This window comes from Tenrec ecaudatus, chromosome 1 (assembly GCF_050624435.1).
Source record: "Tenrec ecaudatus isolate mTenEca1 chromosome 1, mTenEca1.hap1, whole genome shotgun sequence".
Taxonomy (NCBI): Eukaryota; Metazoa; Chordata; class Mammalia; order Afrosoricida; family Tenrecidae; genus Tenrec; species Tenrec ecaudatus.
This window is the reverse complement of record NC_134530.1, coordinates 196,851,770-196,871,540: the sequence shown is the minus strand read 5'-3', so window position 1 is coordinate 196,871,540 and position 19,771 is coordinate 196,851,770. Positions and strand designations below refer to the sequence as shown.

General features: G+C 39.3%; 1 protein-coding gene across 2 annotated transcripts in view; it reads right to left on the bottom strand.

Annotated features, from left to right (window-relative positions):
* Positions 1 to 386: 386 nt before the first annotated feature.
* The window catches only part of DHX9 (DExH-box helicase 9), a 41,656-nt gene continuing 22,271 nt past the window's right edge, over positions 387 to 19,771 (bottom strand). For both annotated transcript variants that reach the window (XM_075528176.1, XM_075528182.1), the window contains 15 exons: positions 19,165 to 19,247; positions 18,000 to 18,156; positions 15,835 to 15,932; positions 12,725 to 12,938; positions 12,485 to 12,579; positions 11,692 to 11,765; positions 10,563 to 10,715; positions 7,365 to 7,525; positions 5,907 to 6,018; positions 5,174 to 5,335; positions 4,950 to 5,077; positions 2,731 to 2,960; positions 2,462 to 2,577; positions 1,711 to 1,911; positions 387 to 1,120 (listed from right to left, as the gene is read on the bottom strand). In XM_075528176.1, coding sequence (XP_075384291.1) covers positions 706 to 1,120; positions 1,711 to 1,911; positions 2,462 to 2,577; positions 2,731 to 2,960; positions 4,950 to 5,077; positions 5,174 to 5,335; positions 5,907 to 6,018; positions 7,365 to 7,525; positions 10,563 to 10,715; positions 11,692 to 11,765; positions 12,485 to 12,579; positions 12,725 to 12,938; positions 15,835 to 15,932; positions 18,000 to 18,156; positions 19,165 to 19,247 — 2,399 coding nt within the window. In that variant the 3' untranslated portion in view covers positions 387 to 705. The remainder of the gene's footprint in view (positions 1,121 to 1,710; positions 1,912 to 2,461; positions 2,578 to 2,730; positions 2,961 to 4,949; positions 5,078 to 5,173; positions 5,336 to 5,906; positions 6,019 to 7,364; positions 7,526 to 10,562; positions 10,716 to 11,691; positions 11,766 to 12,484; positions 12,580 to 12,724; positions 12,939 to 15,834; positions 15,933 to 17,999; positions 18,157 to 19,164; positions 19,248 to 19,771) is intronic.

The window sequence follows — 19,771 nt, the reverse complement described above, 5'->3', positions numbered from 1 at the left end:
GGCACTTTTCCTTTTTTTCCCTTGCCTAAATACAATCTTTACTTATGAATTTAGTAGACTGATAATCCTTATTTTTCGTAATTAGAAATAAAAGGTATGTCTTGGTCTTTCAATAGACTTTTCAAAGACAAAGCTTGGGAAGAAACCAAAGCATTCAACTCAGGTGTCAAAAATTGAGACATTCAGGTGTGGAGATCTCGGAGTTTTTGAACTGGGATGCTATCATCCAAGAGTTATAACTCAATTTCAAGATTATTTTGTCTGTTACCAATAATATTATCACTCGGTAAGCTTCTGAAATACAGGAAACACAATCTTTTCTGACGTTGAAAACAATGTAACTGGCATTATAAAATCATTCTCAAGATGGACAAATACAACACTAGTACGCAGAGTAATACTTTATTATCTATTGTATTAAACTAAAGCCAAGAAAATATCAAGTTTGAATTTTAAAGGCAAATCTTTACTCCTTAAAGAAAAAATACAAACGGTGGTACTTTTTATAATAGATCATTATTTTTTACATAATATAAACAAAATCACTAACGTATCTATGTGTTTGCTTTCCACAAACTACAATGAACCACAAAAAAAGGGAGAAGAAAAGGTTACTTACTGTTGGGTAAGCATGTATCTTGGTCAAATACATAGCATGCATTTCTTTTAAAACAGTCTACAAGTATGTGCCAACATAACCAAGCTTTAAAAGCCACCACCTCCTCCTCTTCCTTGGCCAAAGTAGCCACCTCCATAACCCCCCCTGGGACCCCCTCGCTGAAATCCTCCAGAGCCTCGGTACCCTCCTCCCCCTGACCCTCTGTAATCCCCTCCAGAGCCTCCTCTAAAGCCACCTCCTCTAAAACCGCCGCTGCCCCCGCCGCCGCCACCACCACCATAGCCTCCCCGATAGGAGTTGGAGCCACCACCATAGCCTCCACCGCTGCCATAGCCACTACCACCTCCATAGCCTCCACCGCCGCCGTAGCCTCCACCGCCACCATAGCCTCCACTGCCATAACCACCCCCATAGCCGCCACCGTAACTGGAACCCCCTCTTCGATATCCGCTTCCATTGTCATAGCGGGCCATTTTGGGAGGGCGTGGACCATCTCCATACCTAGAAAAAGCACACAAAAAAGGTCCCTTAAGCCAACTATTCTGAATACTTCTCAATGCCTCATCAAATGTACATTTAGTCCTATGTGAGGAATTAAATCAAACAGAGAGCAGAAACAAAATAAAGCTGCCACTGCTCCTAAGTGAGACAAAGGTGGTATCACTGTAACCAACCACGTAAGGGTCTTTCTGGTTTGTTAACCAGGTATTAATATTTTTCTCTTTTGCTAAGACAAATCCTGATGGTTTTCATTTGAGGAAAAAGCAATCATTTATCAGCAGTTTATTACAGTTGGTGAGACTATACAAGTAGAAAGAAGAATGGCTGGTTTTTTTTTTTTACCATAGTCACGCCACTTCCTCTGGGCTATTTTGTGCTTTTAGGGTTCCTACCTAGCTCTAACATGCACTAATACAAATCAACAGATTATTAACCTACTGATGATAATACAACCCACAACCAATCCCCATCCGAATTTGAAAACTACCTGACCTAAATTCAATGTTCTGTTTTTGTCTAGAATTTTAACTTCAGCAACCCGGCCTCATCAACGCACTGGCAATGCTAGGGTTTGTTAATGGACCCCTCACCGTACACCGCCAATCATAAGGGTAATGCCAGCAGCCGAGGGCCTGGAGATCTGACGGATTGTGTTCAGCATTCGCTCATTCACAGGGTCCAACTGGCCGATAATATCGGGCTGCTTAGTGACCTCCACGACCAGAGATTCCATTGCCGCCCGGAGAGCAGTGATGCAGGCAGCAGCTTCATGGGAGATTTGCAGTTTGATCCTCATGAATAAAAATTATTGGAAAAGTTTATTAAACTCTGTACCAGGTATCAAATACCTTTAACTACTCTAATGACCTCAGACTTACACAAACATGGTATGAAGCATAATAACAATTGGTACTATTCTCTTATAATTCACGGTTATGAGCAGCTTTCAAAAAGTCACTCAGCACAGTACTGATAGTAATATACATCAGCCAGCCTCCTCCAACAAACAAAGGAAAGAGAACGGGTGTGCTGGAGTTTTCCAGAATATGGGTGACCCTGACTAGTCAATAAACTTTATCCATGTTTGCATGCTTACACCTAGCCTCTAATTATCATTTCATAATGGTAATGTTGATGCTCAAACTCCTAATTTATCTGTTTCTATGGGCACTTGGGAATTTCAGAAAGTTGGTGGGAAAAAATAGTGAAAAGATTGTGAAAGTGTTATAAAGCCCCCATGTACAGTCAATTTAAGATAAGTCAGAGCAATGAAAATTCACTAGTCTCTCAGAAGTCAGAAAGCACTAAAAATTCAATTGCTTAGCATCTGGAAATCCGTACCAGTCATCAATAAGCACAATCTGTCCATCAGATTGAACTTTCTTGGAGGCAAAGAGCAGCAGCTGCAAGGGGGTCACTAACGTCATCCCTTTAGCAGAAATGGCTCGAGTCCGAATCTGCAGATGGCAATAGAAACAGGAAAGTTCACAATCCAACTACTAGTAAACTGCTGCGCAAGGACAATAAAGTATGCGTTGAGAACGAAACCCTCCACTGACTAATATGGCGGTTCGGGGTTACTGTAAGCCACTATACTTCCTATTTCTTACCTTTTCACCAAACACAAAGAAGGGACATGGATACTTCATGTCCTGGCTGCCAAAGGGACAGTTCACAGATGACTTGTGGATTAGGGCGTTACGTCCTTCAGTGGTGAGAATCTTCCTCTTTTCCTTATGATAGCACACATTGGGATAGACACCAAAGGCCAGGAGAGAGATAACAACATCCAAATTATTGTCTGGCCCAGTGTTGGTAAACACTTGTGTCAATAAGCATTCTGTGAAGAAATATGGGAGATAATCAGGGTAAGTGGCTCATCACACATCCAAAATACAGTACATAAAAGGCGAAATTCTCTTACAGGCTCAACTATAACACAGACAAGTTGCCTACATAATCTTAATTACCTACTCTCAGAATAAGAGCTCGACTAAGTGAACTACAGTCAAAATACTTGCTTGGAAATTCTTCAGTAGTTATTTCTAGATACTGGAATAACAATCCAAGAGGGTACATCTACTGGCATGAGAGCAATACTGTCATCAGCATCTAATACACTAGGAGTTATTAATTATTAGTTAGAAAGCATGGGTACACTGCATTCAAAACAAACCTGAGTTCTAATTGTGTAACTACCTAACAGTGAGTTTAGACAAATAATTTAAAATTTTTCCATTTCTTGGTTGATAAAATGGGGGTGAAGATTCTTTTTCTAAAAATTCACCATTTTGTCACTAAGGCCAATTCAAAACCGTAGTAAATACAGGATAGAGTAGAACTGCTTACAGAATTTTCAAGGCTGTAAGTAAATCTTTACAGAAAAAGGCCGCTACACTTTTCTCCTGCTGAGCTGCTAAAGAATCCAAGCTGCTGGCCCTTTGGATAGTAGAATACTGAACTACTGCATCACCAGGCCCTTTGTGAAGATTCTAACACCTCTGTTTACAAGGTGTCAATGGGAATAATTATTAGAAAATTAAAATCAAGCTATCAAATTGACGTGAAGTAGCACAAAGTGGAGACTCAAATCTTACTTGTAAGAAAATTGGACAGTCTCACACAGATGGGCCACATGGAAAGGATGATATATCCAGTGTTAAGTATAGCATGATGAAACACTTAATTATCCTCTGGTTGGTTCTTTAATATTTCCTCCTCTTACTATTAGGGTCTTGGTTTTACCTCATTAATCTTGTTAGTCCTGTGTATGATCATTTGTAAAATTAAGATGGTTCGATGCATGAAATCTAAGAGATAAAACCCTTCAGAAATGGTATTGGGAGTTATGTTTTCCAGAGAGTATGGGAAGCGGGGGGTGGAGGAGACTGAGCAATGCTGGACGGATACAATAGATGGTGTAAGATACCGCATTATAAGTAAAATGTACCTTAAATACTCGAGTATAAGCTGAGTTTTCAGCTACATTTTTTAAAGAACATTTTATTAGAGGCTCATACAACTCTTATCACAATCCATACATATTCATACATCAATTGTATAAAGCACCTCTGTACATTCTCTGCCCTAATCATTTTCTTTTTTTTTCTTTTTCCAGTACATTTTAAATGCTGTTTACAGACAGGTGTTTAGAAGGATAACTTTCATTTGGCGAATTTGACTTTTAAAACGAATTACCTTTAATTCCGCATCAATCTTTGTTTCCTCAACTCAACTAGGACTGTTTTGGGTTCTGTCCTATAATTCTTAATGTTTAGAAAACTTATACCCTAATTTGAGTAGAAAAGCTCAACTTTACATGGAGAAATGAAGAACTGGATCATTCATTGCTGTTGCAATTAATATCAGAAAGTCCTGTCTTTTAGGCTGTGCCTCCACAAGTTTACGTGAAAGCCATTTAAGACCAAACTCATGGGGCTAAAGAGGTTAAGAAAACACTTCTCAAAACACTATGAGACTGTTTGAATATCACACTGCTCATTTCCCCTGTTCTGAAAAGGCAAGACCAGTGTCCTTTCACAAGATGGAGGAGTAAATAACAGGGTGACCAAAACAATCCTTAAAGTGCCTTACCCTGTGTGCTATATTACTTAAACTACTTTTACTGTCTTCAGCAGTAAACCTCTCACTCTATTACAAAATCAGATTAATGTGAAAAACCGAAATCTCAAGAGTTCAAGAACTAAGAAATAGCTAATATAGAGGGAGCATCAGCTATATAAAGTCTGAAGCTAAAATATATCGCAGTCAATTTAGATATACCATGTAAACATTAATTCAGATACAACTTAAGAATGTAAAGTCTTACCTTCTGGAAATCCAGAATTAATGAGAATCTCTTTGAGCTGAACTTTCGCTTCCCAAGTCATTCGAAGAGTAGCCATATTGAGCCTTTTGTGCTCACAAAAACGTATCTCTGCCTCTTCTCCACCCATTCTGAAATGATTCAATGGCACAGTCATTCTCAAAGGCCAAGTAGGTGGGCAGATTAGAAACTAGAGCTGGCACACCCCTATCTTATCAAGTTCATACCTAGCATCATCCCATGCTTGGAATACTGATAAAAGGGCCACATGATCAGAAAATCGGTTGCCAGCAAAATTCCGATGGATATAGCCCAGTCTCTTGCCTTCACTGATAAAAGGCTCAGGAAAGCAGGTGGCAGCAGAGATGGTACAGACAGCATCTCCCACACTGAAACACAAAGAGGTAAATCGAGGCTAAGTAATTTTGTTAGCAACTGGGACAGTGCTGGCACTGGTGAACAGGTGTCTTATCGGTCATGATACTACTTCTGATACCGCTGATAATGGCCAAAGACCTCTACAGAGGCTCATTCTAGGAACAAAAGAAATGAACTCTAACAGTAATGACTGTTTGTCATAAATCATAACAAAGTATGATTTATATTTCCCTTTCATGTTCTTTCCTCTTCATAACAGGCTCTTAAACACTTTCATATAAAAAGGAGCACTTTCTCCAACCCTATTATTCTCTTTCATAGGATAATTAAATTGACCAACTGGGACTAAATGGACCTTTATTTTGAGAAATAGGTACTCTTTCCCCCAAATACAGCTGACTCTGAAGGCCATCTAGGGCAATGGCTCGTTTCTCTCATGTTGGGTTTCTTTTCTCAGTATCTAGATGTCACTGCTACTCTACTTTGAGGCCATCTTACATTTTTAAATGGGAAAAAGGGAAAAAGACACTGAAGTTTTCTACAAAGTAGTTATGTTATCACCAATAAAACAAATGTACTTACTAGAAAATACACCCCATTATCATCATTTTGCCAAAACGAGGCTCAATGGGGAGTTTAGCCAAAATTCGTCCCAAAGGAGTCAACTCATCATTAGCATCTAATGCATCGAGTTCTGTAAAGAGATATTTCTTTGTGAGTATAAACAGTTAATATGCATTTAACCTAGGCAAATATGAAGTATTTCTTGGTACATTAATAGTTATGATAAAGTACTAAATACAAATTCACTGCTATCAAACCATAGCAAACCTACACAATGTTTCTGAAATTGTAATAGACTGTGACACAGCTCAGGGCCTCACCGACAGCCACCAGGAATCCCAATCCGCAGTCATCAAGTTAATTCTGACTCACAGAATAAAGCTGCCCCCGTGTATTCCCAGGACAGCTGGTCTTTGGTAGCAGAAGAGGTTTTAGAAGTGAACGGTTGACTGCAGACCTTGTGGTTCGTCACTCAGCTTATACTTTATACTACACCACCAGGACTTCTCAACATTTTAAGATACTCCTGGCACCAAATTCTAGAATGGACTCACTAGGTATGGCCTCTTCCTGTGACCCCAATTTCAGGGCTTCAACCCACAAATTTCTCCTATGGCAGACCTACACTTTAGAGACATAGATCTGTTCTAATCACTGCACCTGCCACAACTACAGCATATTCGTGTAAGATAGGCGTCCCCAAACTACGGCCTGCGGGCCACATGAGGCCCACCGAGGACATTTATCCGACCTGCCGAGTGTTTTTGCCCCATTCTATTTTTTTTACTTCAAAATAAGATGTGTACAGTGTGTATAGAATTTGTTCATAGTTTTTTTTAAAACTAGTCTGGTCCTCCAACGGGTCTGAGTTTGAGGACCCCTGTTGTAAGATATGAAGTGGAATACAGTCTATAAATTTAATAATAGAATGGGGGCGTGTTACGTGTAAAGCTTACAACCATCTTCTGTGGAAAAAAAATTGGAGAAGTCTGAGGTTCAAATTACAGGTAAATGTTATATTCAAAATTCAAATCCAAACACATCTAGCTCCAAAGGTTTTTTTTCTTACTATGCTACCATGCTGCTTCTGTAATAAGACTGATAAGGAAACATTTTAAATGGTGTGTGCTTTAGAGTTTGGTGGGGGTGGGGGGGAGGAGAATAAATCAAACCAAGTGGATTTTCCCTACAAACGTTTTAGAGCTCCCTCACATGTATTCTAGGGCTATGTATGCACTTAAAACACTGTGAATATCATGAACACCTTATATTCCATCTCCATGTATTAGATGGTGCGACTCCTCTCCCAACCCCCACCGCAAACAAGACATACTAAGTACATAGGCACCATCGGAAGCCTTGGTATCACAACCCTTTCAATTAGTTTGCCTTAAATTTGCTGTGTGCGCTGCTTGTCAGGACAAGCAGATGGTATTAACTAGTATGTGTGCTAAGTAGGGTTGTACATAAAAGTACCTCTGAGAGTGTGCTCTGCTTCAATCACAGCATCCAAAGGTGGAGGCTCAATCGCCTTGGCCAGGAACTGACCAATTCCTCCCAGACGAAGAAGTTTGATGCTCAAAGCAATCTCATGTAAAGGTGTTCGGAACATTTCTGGGGTCATGTGGGTTTCAAGTCTGAGAGAGAACACAATTATCATTTTTATTTTTGTACAGACAAATGTTAGGTTAACAGAATCGTTGGGGGGAGATTATCCAGGATCTAGTATCCCTGTCTTTTTTGTCATTACTACTCAATGACTCTTCACAAGACCATCCATACTAGACTTCTGACCTTCTGCTTACAGTTTGATGAGGATATTATCTAACATCCTAATGCTATGTACCTCTTTAGAGCTCACCTGTTCAGAAATGTGGATTAAAATGTAAACAGTTGAATGTTAGGTTAACATTTACTAAAAGCCTATGTGTCTTACACTACTAGATTAAGTATTTTATAATTTTAACTCACTTACTTCTCAAACTCTATATATTTAAGATCTTAACATTTAAAAAAAATTGTAGAAGGCCCAGAAACTGCAAAAGTGTAGTTATAAAATACACTGGGTACAACAGTATTGAAATCTTTATTGTTACATTTCTTTATTTTATTATTGTGTAATTTATTTATTTATTTATTTATTTTAACAGTTTATTGGGGCTCATACAATTCTTATCACAGTTCATACATATACATACATCAATTGTATAAAGCACTTCTGTACAGTCTTTGCCCTAATCATTTTTTTCTCCTCTTTTCTTTTTTTACATTTTATTAGGGACTCATACAACTCTTATCACCATCCATACATATACATACATCAATTGTATAAAGCACATCCATACAGTCCCTGCCCCAATCATTCTCAAGGCATTTGCTCTCCACTTAAGCCCCTTGCATCAGGTCCTCTTTTTTTTCCCCTCCCTCCCCATTCCCCCCTCCCTCATGTGCCCTTGGTAATTTATACCTCGTTATTCTGTCATATCTTGCCCTATCTGGAGTCTCCCTTCCCCCCTTCTCTGCTGTCCCTCTCCCAGGGAGGAGGTCACATGTGGATCCTTGTAATCAGTTCCCCCTTTCCAACCCACTCACCCTCCACTCTCCCAGCATCGTCCCTCACACCGTTGGTCCTGAAGGTATCATCCACCCTGGATTCCCTGTACCTCCAGCCCTCATATGTACCAGTGTAAAAGCCTTTGTCCTATCCAGCCCTGCAAGGTAGAATTCGGATCATGGTAGTTGGGGGGAGGAAGCATCCAGGATCTGGGGGAAAGCTGTGTTCTTCATCGGTACTACCTCACACCCTAATTAACCCATCTCCTCTCCTAAACCCCTCTATGAGGGGATCTCCATTGGCCGACACTTGGGCCTTGGGTCTCCACTCTGCACTTCCCCCTTCATTTAATATGATATATATACATATATACATATACATATATACCATACGTACACACACTTATATCTTTTTTTTTTTTTTGCATAATGCCTTTTACCTGGTCCCATTGCACCTCGTGATCGCACTGGCCGGTGTGCTTCTTCCATGTGGGCTTATTTGCTTCTGAGCTAGATGGCCGCTTATTCACCTTATTGTTACATTTCTAATTCAGGTTTATTCCCTACAAACCATCCATGGTAAAGTAGCTTATGAACTATTTATAGGTGATGTCAACCATGATACAGTTCGACAATTTGAGAAATAACCTAAAGTTAAAAAAACCCAAGCTCTTCCAAATGTCACAGCCACTCTTGAACGACACTTCCAATGTGCACATGTACCTACACTGACATAATTAAAAGGGAGTTGTATATGCCAGTGAGTAAGAAAATCAAAACTTCTTTGACATTGAATTCTTCAGGGTATTTCAGTTTATCTTACCACTTAAATGGTCTGTTCCACCACATTGCTATAAACACATTTCCACAAGTATCCAATAAAATATCTATTTTAAATAAACGTGTAACTCAGAGAGAGACTTTAGACACACCCACATGCATTCCCAAAGAGGCCCTAAAGTATCAAGGAAATTGGATGGGGAATTAAGAAACTTACATTTCAGCCTTAGATCTCTTCTTACAGCCATGGCTGAATCAGCTGAACTTTGAAAACTAAATTTCTTTATAAACAATGCTTCAGGAAGTGTGTAGAGATCAGATGAGAAAGTGCTCAGTAGCAGTAAGCCATTATTTTAATACAAAGGAAAAACTTCAGAATCAAAATACTATACTATCCATGTATACTCCCCATTTACAAAGGAATCCAACAAGCCACCGCCACCAGTTTCTGATTTCTTTACAGTCTCATCAGAAATTTTAATCCAAACTAAACATCTTCCAAAATACTCAAGTGGGGCATTTATGCCCAGGGTTCCTAAGTTCACCACGAGATAGGAATATGTAAGTAGGTTAAAAAAAAAGCTTCAATTTTTGTCAGTGGTTCACGTGAGGGGGAAAGTCAATGGTGAGGGGAAAAATCACATGACTAGGGCAGCGTTTCACTGCCACTTTCTACAATAGCTGTCAGCAAGACACCTTTCACAAGTGGAATAGACAAAGACTGAGGGATAGTTTCACTTGTGTGCTATTACCTGGCTCATCCCCCCGTGAGTAAAACGCCTTCCCTGCCGTGCAATTAGGAGTGGGTGTTTGGGTGCCATCACTCAGAATTGTGATCACAGCGCTTACAGAAAAATTCGGATCAAATGGAAATATAGAATTTTAAATTCTCAGACTAGACTTTTGGGGGGGGGGGGCATAGAGGATGAATAAACCTGAGACCTACTATCTTTTAAGAACTTGCTACATTAAAAAAAATAAATTAAAAAAAAAAAAAAGAACTAGCTACATCAACTTACCATACATACTCAAATATCAGCCGAAACACTTAATTCTACCACAAAAACGGCATAAAATGTGCTGAAAAACTCATTTTACACTCGAGTACTACGGTAAAATGGTTAAGACAAGGGATTTGATGGGAAACTTTGGGGACAGTTAGGGTTCTTAGGGAGGAAGAACAAGTCAGAAAGGCGTTAAAACAAATGCATTTGCTTTGAGATTGAAATCAACGTCACGGAACTGCACATGGACAAACGGTTAAATTGGTTTCTATCTTGTGCTATAAATATTCTTAGCAACCAAAAGTCAGCTTAAAGGAAAAAAAATCAAAATTCTTACTTCTCAAATCGAGCTCGGCTGCAGAGGTGAAAGCAGAATCCAGGCCGTACACGACCTGCTCGCCCTTTCCGCTGTTCAAGGTTTGTTTTCGATGCCCACACTGTAGCATAGTTGGTCATGTTGTTGTGAGCAGTAAACAGTTTCACCTTCTGTCTAAATAGGAAAGAGATGTTTAACTCTAAGACTCATATAAACTAGCAGTAATATCAATTGCATTTTCCACAAGTAACAGGTGGCATGCCTACCTATGTCTGTGAACAAGATCCTATACTTCACTAGTTGTCATTCTATTACAAGCAACGTACAAATGGCATGTACCACTATATCTGAAAATGGTTTCTACTTCCTTCATAGGGTGAACAAATATAAAGCACTGGCAACAGGGAGGGGCATATATGCAACTATGCCCTAATTATTCTTATGGACCAAAATGATGTGTGGCAATCTAACATCACATCTTACACCATGACGTGCCTGCATAGTCTGTTTTATCACGAAGCAATATTAGAATCTTACAATTTTTACATGGAGTTGATAGCTACTAATTGATTGGAATTGGTAAAGAGTTGAATCTGACTCACCATTCTCTTAAAGTAGATAGTAGTACATTTTTATTTAGTTCCCCAGATAGACTAAATGAATAGAGAATAGACATGGAGCACAAATTGACCACACACAACCAAATTTACTGTCTTATTTGGAACGCAATGCCTTTTATATTCCCCAGACTCATCTTAAACCAAAAATAAAGTCCTTTAATGCTTAAGTGTCCCCTGTAGAACGGTACATGGTGTGTGTGTGTCTGAGAGAGAGAGAGAGAGAGAGAGAGAGAGAGAAAATCAAGCTTCATGCTCGTCTATTGGCGTGGTCAACAGAAACACTGATGGGGAATGAGAACGCTAGCAAACAGAAGTGGGAGTAGTCATAAATTAGCTATTTTCTATAATAGATCTGTGATGATTAAACCTAATAGGATTAATCAAATTACTCATTAACTCAGGGTTCTAATAATTGAAAGCTAAAAATAAGGTGCTTAATTGTATCAACTTGCACAAGGTGGTTTCTAGTTAAGACAAAAGCATTCAAAGAAATGTTTTTTCCTTGGCAAACAGGTTCCCTGGGAACTTACTTGCAGGAATCAATGACATAGACAACATCATTTATGGTAATGCTTGTCTCAGCAATATTTGTGGACAAAATAACCTGTGGAAAAAGGACAAAAAATAGCAATTAAGAAAACATACCTTTATGTACTTAAAAGGACTGCTTTGCTTATGTAACACAAATCAAGATATTTACAGTAGTCTTAAGACTAAACTACCTAGAAGCTGGGTAATAAAAAAAAAACCATTAAGCTCAAGATAACTTTTTCCCCTTCTAATTAGGTGAGTTTTCTCCTCTAGCATTTTGGTAGCTCTCTGATGAGCTGTAACCAGAACTTTGACTGGGCTTATTCAACTGACACAGAAACGGACCAGAAATTATAAAATGCTAAGTGGAACAAGTATTAAGTACATGGGAATATTTGAGTCACCACCTTAAAGAAACAGTATCTTTGTCTTTGAGAATAAGAGCACCGTGTATGACAGCCCCAATTGGATGAAGTTATGTCAGGCTAACATGGCAGCTCCCCATACCCATCACTTTTATCAGCACATCACTGAATGCACATCACTTTTAACAGCCCTGGAAAAAATCCACTTCGTGCATCAGATGCCTCTTCTAAATCTCATTCCAGGATGTAACCTGTCATTTTTCTCATTCTAGTTACTTTGCTCGATTGAACTCACATTTTATAAATTTGTTTCATTCTGATTTCACTGTGTCAACCATGAATGAACTGATGTATACTGCTTTGAAAGTCTGGTTCTATCACTTGTTGATTACCTACAGCACACCCAACACCATTTAAAAACATTTACCTTAGTCACGCCAACTGGGACAGGGTCAAACACTTTGCGCTGTTCTTCCCGAGGAATCTGAGAATGCAGAGGGAGAATTTGATACCGATGGCTCCCTGGAATACAGAAACGTTAACTAAAATTAGCACAATGGTTTAAAACCATTCTTTGGCAGCACTGAATTTCCCAGGTTATCACTCACTGGCTATACAACAAGGAAAAATATTTCCTCTCTCATAAGACAACTGAAAAGATGCATACCAAAATGGGCATTCATTTCCAAATGTTTTTGCATTGTATAAATCAAATTCCAGCCAGGCAGGAAAACCAACACAGCTCCAGGAACATTGAGGGTCTCAATATATTTAAGCAGAGCCTCGATCAGTTCAAAAGGAGTCTCCTTTTCATTCATCTGAGCCATGCTCATCCTTGTTTCTGGTCCATATTCATCACCACAGATCAGATTGCAGTTTGTCTACAAAAGAACAGGCAGGTAAATCACGGTACTAGTCTTTCAGTTTAGATTCCTCATGTCCTGACTAATCATAGCTAATTAATCATACACTGGCATGTAGAAAATGTTTATTTCCAAAAATGTATTTTCCAAGCTACCTTAAAAATCGTACAAACAAAAAATAATGTAAACTTAAGATTCTAGTAATCAGAAAATTTTATAATTGCACCCACCCACCCCCATCATTTTTCTCTTCATTTACATACTTTAATACGTTGTAATCCTATCCTAGAGTCTATCTTTGGATTCAGTCTATGTGGGGTGGAAGGAAATTGTTGGCAAGGGGTTAAACTGGAATGAATTGACATTTTCTGTCAAATCCCACACTGCTCACAGTCTTAAAATATAATTTATACTATTTGTTCTGTTCATATCACTTTTGTTACAAGGTGGGAACCCGAGTGGGGCCTTGCAAGCTGATGCATGTGGTCCCAGGGAGGTCACGATTGCTGACATGATCACTACAACGGAAGGTCATTTTCCAGGAATGCAGGAAATATGACCAGACAGGCTGGGGCGAGGGCTGGCCCCCCACCCCAGTTTCTTGTAGCTCTCCAGGTGTGACAGGACCCAGGCAGGTGGCACAAAGAAACACAGGAAGAAGGAAGTGAGCACAAGGGTGCATTCCAACATGACAATCAGCCCATTGGAAGTTGCAGAGTTCCAAGATTCATTTAAAAAATATTATCTGTCCTTCAATTATGCAAGATAAAGATGTCACTTTTCTGTTCTCAATTTTTTTTTGGTTATTCTCTAAATGCTCTCTTCTCCACTTGAACATGTCATTGCCAACTATTCTTTCATCTAGAACTACAAGACCTTGCGTAACTGCAGATTGAGTCACTAGGTCACCACAGACTCTACACCAGCGGTTCTCAACCTTCCTAATGCCGCGACCCTTTAACACAGTCCCTCCCTCACTCTCTGCGCGGACCTGGCTGCTGCCATCATGGCCGTCCTGGAGATGACAATAACCCTGCTTGCTGGAGGGGGAAAGGACTTGAAATACTTACTCATGAAGATCCCAGACTACAAACCCTCACAATTGGTCCAAAAAACAACATGGTAGTGGAGAAAAGAGTCAAGTTTTCAAGGACTTCATTTACTTTGGATCCACAATCAATGCCCATGTAAGTAATAATCAAGAAACCAAACAGAGTATTCTATTAGGCAAATCTACTGCAAAAGACCGCTTTAAAATGTTAAAAACCAGGAAAATACCCAAGCCATGGTATTTTCATTTACCTCAAATGCAGGTGGCAAGCTGGACAATATATAAAGTAGATTAAAGAACTGATAAACTTCAATTATGTTGGCAAAAAAAAATTTTTAATATACCAAACACTGACAAGAAGAACAACCAGAATGCTCCTGGAAGCACGGATGAACAGACTTTGCCTAAAGCACAGGAAAACAACTTCTGCCTGGAATGGTCTCTCCACCCCAACATCTTAATATTCTAATCTCAGTTTAAATGCCATCCCCAGGGAGGCCACAACTACTCACTTCGTCCTACGTGGCTACCCAATCTCTATCAAATCTTACTTTTTTTTCTTTTTTAAATCACTTTATTGGGGGCTCATAAGGCTCTTGTCACAATCCATACATGCATCCACTGTGTCAAGCACATTTGTTGCCATCATCTTTCTCAAAACATTTGCTTTCTACTTGAGTCCTTGCTATCAGCTCATTTTCCCCTCCCCATCCCACCCATCTTCCTCTTTTCTAGCCATAGGATTCAGGGAAACCTAATGGGATTTGTGACTTATGTGGAGTTTTTATCTGAGTGCTCTCGCCATTGTATCCCAGTGATTTGTTTCCTGGCACACAATAGGTGCTTACTAACTCTGTTCAAAAATAAATGCCCAATTTCTACAACTAAGGAAAGGGAACCACGTTTCTAAGCATAGTTTAAAAACTGGAGGGCAGGAAAGGAATTTCACCTTGCCCTGAGTTGAGAATGCCTACAGCTGGCCTAAGCCCTGCCGTTTGATTCTCAACACATTTTAACTTAGAGCTAACAATGAACTGTGGACGTGAGGCCCACTCTTGGTAAAAGTTCAGGTTAGGTTTGAGACACTAGGCTATCTTCTTTCATCAACAATCACTGGATCAAGGTCTACACATTAAATAGCTAAGACACAAAACACAAACGAGGCGGTAATTTGTTTCTTCCTGGCCTGCTTTTGTGGGCATGGAAATGCTTATGCTTTTCCTGACTGGGGACGGGTCATGACACTAGGGGCGCATCATTCAAAGTGGCCCAAGTAACTAATTCGTCTTTTATTTATTTTCATTCTTCCCCTCATTGTCCCAACTCACGTAAAGAAACACTGAATTATTCTCTTGCTGATTAAAAAAAATACGTTTCCTCATGTTGTGGTGACCTCCCAACCATAAAATCATTTTCATTGCTACTTCATAACTGTAAGTTTGCTACTGTTATGAATCATAATGTCATTATCGGATATGCAGGACAGATTGGGCAACCCTTGTGAAAGGGTTGTTTGACCCCCAAAGAGATTGCGACCCACAGGTTGAGAACTCCTGCCCCACATTCTGAGAGTTCCCCAGATGCTCGCAGCCACAGGAAAACACTTTGAACAGCAAAACAGTATCATCTAAACACCCTTTCCCTTTTTCTCTTGACCTTTAAGCCTCAGGCAATTTAATTACCGAATTTGAAATTCAGCTATCATAATTTAATCCAAAGACAGAAATTACTTTTTAAGTTTTCTGTAATGCTAATTCACTTTTCTTAAAGACATTCTTGTCACAGTAAAAACAATCTATTCATAATGAAAAATAAAGCCCAGTTGCCAGAGTTAATTCTAACTGAAGTCCTTAAATTACTTACGTCCTCCTCCTCACCGTCATCATCCTTATCCTTTTTCTTCTTGTCCTTCGGTGGAGGAATAAAGTGGGTCATCTGAATACAGTCTTCCAGAAAATATTCTGCCAAAATAATGCAGTTGCATTTAAGTACATCAATTTCCAGAATGAGGCAATTATAAACTCAGCTAATTCTTAATTTGCCATGAACACTACATTCTGATTCTTTACAATTGTCCAGGACTTCAACTGGCAATACTTTCCCCACTAACTGGTGCTCACCTTTCAAACTACAAAGAAGGCAGAGGTACCTTTTATGTATTCCCACAAACCAATCAAGGTACCCTTTGTGCATAATACCCAACCAAACATTTATGGAATGTTCTGTCGCACATTTGAATGTAAATAGAAATGTGGAATGAAATGACCTCAATATGACACAAGGGGCTTCAAATGCTTCACAGGAAAGGGGTGCGTTTTTCCCACAAACGGTTTGAAGCTTAGTTGTACTGTTAAGATAATTCATTCCGTTACCAGCATGCGCACATAAAATAGGTTCCTTTCAGTTCTTAAGGAGGGACCTCAGTACAAAGATGGGAAGATATGCTAATTCTGACTGAGATTCTGAGGGACCCTCAGGATCTGTAGGACCTGAACCCTTTCCCCCCTAGACTCAAAAGCCCCCAAACGCCATCTCAGCACGTCACAGATAGCAACTCACACAGAAGGGGGGTATCAATAAGCTCCTGGAAATGTATTATTAAAAGACAGTGTAACTTTTCCTGGGCCTTTTTGAAGCCCCTGCACTGTCAACAGGAATCCTCACTAATGATGACCATCAGTGACCAAGACAGTGTGTGCAGGTCTCTCCTTTAAATGTCAGTTCATGCTGCTTGTCTGGCCCTCCTCCTCCCGTATGCGTTGGAAGCAGTTCACTAGCCATTCTCTCAAGGCACATTTTGAGCTGCAGATCACATGCACGTACATCTGCGATGTTTCTAAATGGGAGACATGTCTCTATATTCAACTTACTTATATTCTTACAGACTCACAAATACAAGAAAGCCTCAACGAGGTAATGGAAATATTCCATTGTCCAGGTCCCAGAATTAGTTTTTTCTCTCCAATATGTTCTGGTTCTTTTAATAAAAAACAAAGATCCGGAAGGCTAGGAATGATCCTTCACCTGGGGTGTCACTGCTTTGGGCACTCTGAGCAAAAAGAGCCAGGAACTAGGACATTCAACAAGTTTGGGAGTGTTTCCACAATGTTTTTTTAAGCCCCCATTAAACGTATGTAAGCAGTATAAACATTGTACGTATTGCTATGTCTCTGTACCTATCCGCAATTAGCATCATGTCAATGCTGGCTCATAGCGACCCTACATGTTTCCAAGGCTTAACTGTTTAGGGGAGCAGAAAGCTCAATCTTTCTCCAGTGAAGCTGCTGGCTTTGAACCGCCAACATGTGGATTGCAGCCAATGTGTATCCACAGTTACTAACTAGGTGTTTATGCTGGTGTCTCAGATTTAATTCAGAACCCATATCCCATCCTAAGTGTCCCCAGGGCATCACTCCAAGAGCAACAAACCGCTCTCACCACCTACCTAATCAACTTACTTAGTTTTCAGTCGCAGTACACATATGCAGCCATTTGGGGACGGTTAACCTGTGGCTCCTCCACGGGCTTTTATTTTATAGCTACCCTTCAAAACGACATGCCCCACTCATCACACATTTCAACCTACAGTGCTCATCTTTCATGCTTACTCCCATGCCTTTGATTAGACTAAGGCATAATTCATTTTAAAATAAAACTTTGACTACGGAATGCTCATTTAATCATCTGCTATCTCTGATTGCGTAAATTTTTAACAGTCTTCTCCATGAACATCTACAGGTGACAATGATTTACACTGGATTACACATTAGGATTTTAAAGTTACTTTGCCTATGCATAAAAATCAGGACATTCACTGATATAATTCCTCAAGTAGTGAATGAGCCTGATCCATTTCTGAGATTATCCTGAAAAACTACTAGTGAGAAACTTTTAAGAATGCTATGTATAATGCATCTGAAACCCTAAATTTGCCAGTATTTTAAATTATTTAACCAAACTTTAATGTTAACATAATCAAATTCCAAATGCATTGACACACGGTGCTAAATGTCCTCTCCTATATGTACCTTGTACGGGGAAGGTTCGTCCGTAAACCTCAATGATGGGGCAATTGAAGAAATATTCACAGAACATGCTGGTATCGATTGTAGCAGACATGAGAATAATGCGAACTTCAGGATAAGCCTTAACCACATCACGAAGCACTACCAAAATGAAGTCTGTCTATTAAGAGACAAATGGGAAGGGGGTGTTAGCATGAATCATTATCATCAATACATTTAAAAGATGTCTATGCTATTGCTACTTGCTTTGCCTCAGTTATAAAGACGAAAACTTTGCTATATGTAAAGGTAAGTAACAGCAGCAATGACTGAAGGTAATTAGCTGCAACATAGGCTTTGAATAAAGACAACCTTTTGAATTAAATGCATATAGATTCACCAACACTTTCAAATGAGACTATACTTGGCTTACATTTGCAAACTGGGGTACAGTAAGAAAATGCACTGCAAAAAAAAAAAAAACCAAAGAAAAAAGAAATAAAAAAGAAAGTGCACGGCTTCTGTTAATTTTCATTAGCTGTCACTGAGTCCTTTCTGTCTCGCGGTGAACCCACAAGCACAGCACAGTTGTCGCGTGGAGTTCTGCAGTCATGGACTTTCTTAAGGGCTGTCTGTCACCAGGCCAAGCTTTCAGTCAACAACGGAGTGTTTAGCTTTTTGATCTATTATCACAATGATTTAAGAAGTCAATTCTATTCAGCCTTTACCAAGAACCAAAAAAGGTACCAACGCATAATAATTCTAGTTTCTTCTTAATTCTGTTATTAACAAGGACCATATGAAGAGGCCTACTAACATCTAAATTGACACTGTTAACTATATTAAAATACTTAAGCCTTCAATTCTAAACAAATTAAAATTCTATTAAGCGATTCACTCAGAAAGCCTTAATTCAGATGATTAGTTAGACCAGCTCTTAGTGATCATTACACTGAGTTATAACCAATCTTCCCCTTTAGAATTCTGTGTTTTAGTTCTTCTAAACCAAAGAGAGTAAGGTTTGGTAGTCTTGTTCAGTAGCTTAATGATGAAGTTCATGATTTTAATAGAAGACAAGTTGTACAAAACAATGGAGCATGAAGAAAAACAACCCCGCAATGATATTCTATTGTACTTTCTTTCTATTCTGATACAACCGGCACTTTACCATAACTCACAGTTTACTTACATTTATATCTCTCTCATGTATTTCATCTACAATTACATGACTGATTCCTCGAATGCCCGCTTCTAGTTTTCTCAGGAGTACACCTTGAGGGGGAAAAAACAGCAACAAATGTAGAGGAGTTTCTATGCTTATTAAAGTGAGATATAGAAAAGTGCAAAGCAGCAAGTTTCTGCATCATAAAATCTGCATCAACACAATCAATCCCAGCATAGTTTTAGGAAAGGGGTCCTTTGTAGAATTAAATTAGTAAAATGGTGGTAAGTATGCTACGCAACACATTTCTTTACTGAAAATAATATTAAAGACATTGGGTTGTTGCGTGCTGTTGACTCACAGTGACCCATGTTTCTTAGAAGCTGACCTTTTTGCAGAAGACTGCTAAGTCTTTTCACCCACAGATCAGCAGTGGGCTTGTACTGCTGACAGTGTGGGCTAGGAAGTGCTTCACTACTGCACCACCAGGGCTATCAAAAAACTATCTCTAAACCTCAGAGTGATTTTCAGAAGATATACATTCCACCAACAAAGTCAACTGTCAAAAGCTCTTACAAACAAGAATGATCAAACTGGCTCTTTTGAGCAATACCAAATCTTCCACATGAACAAG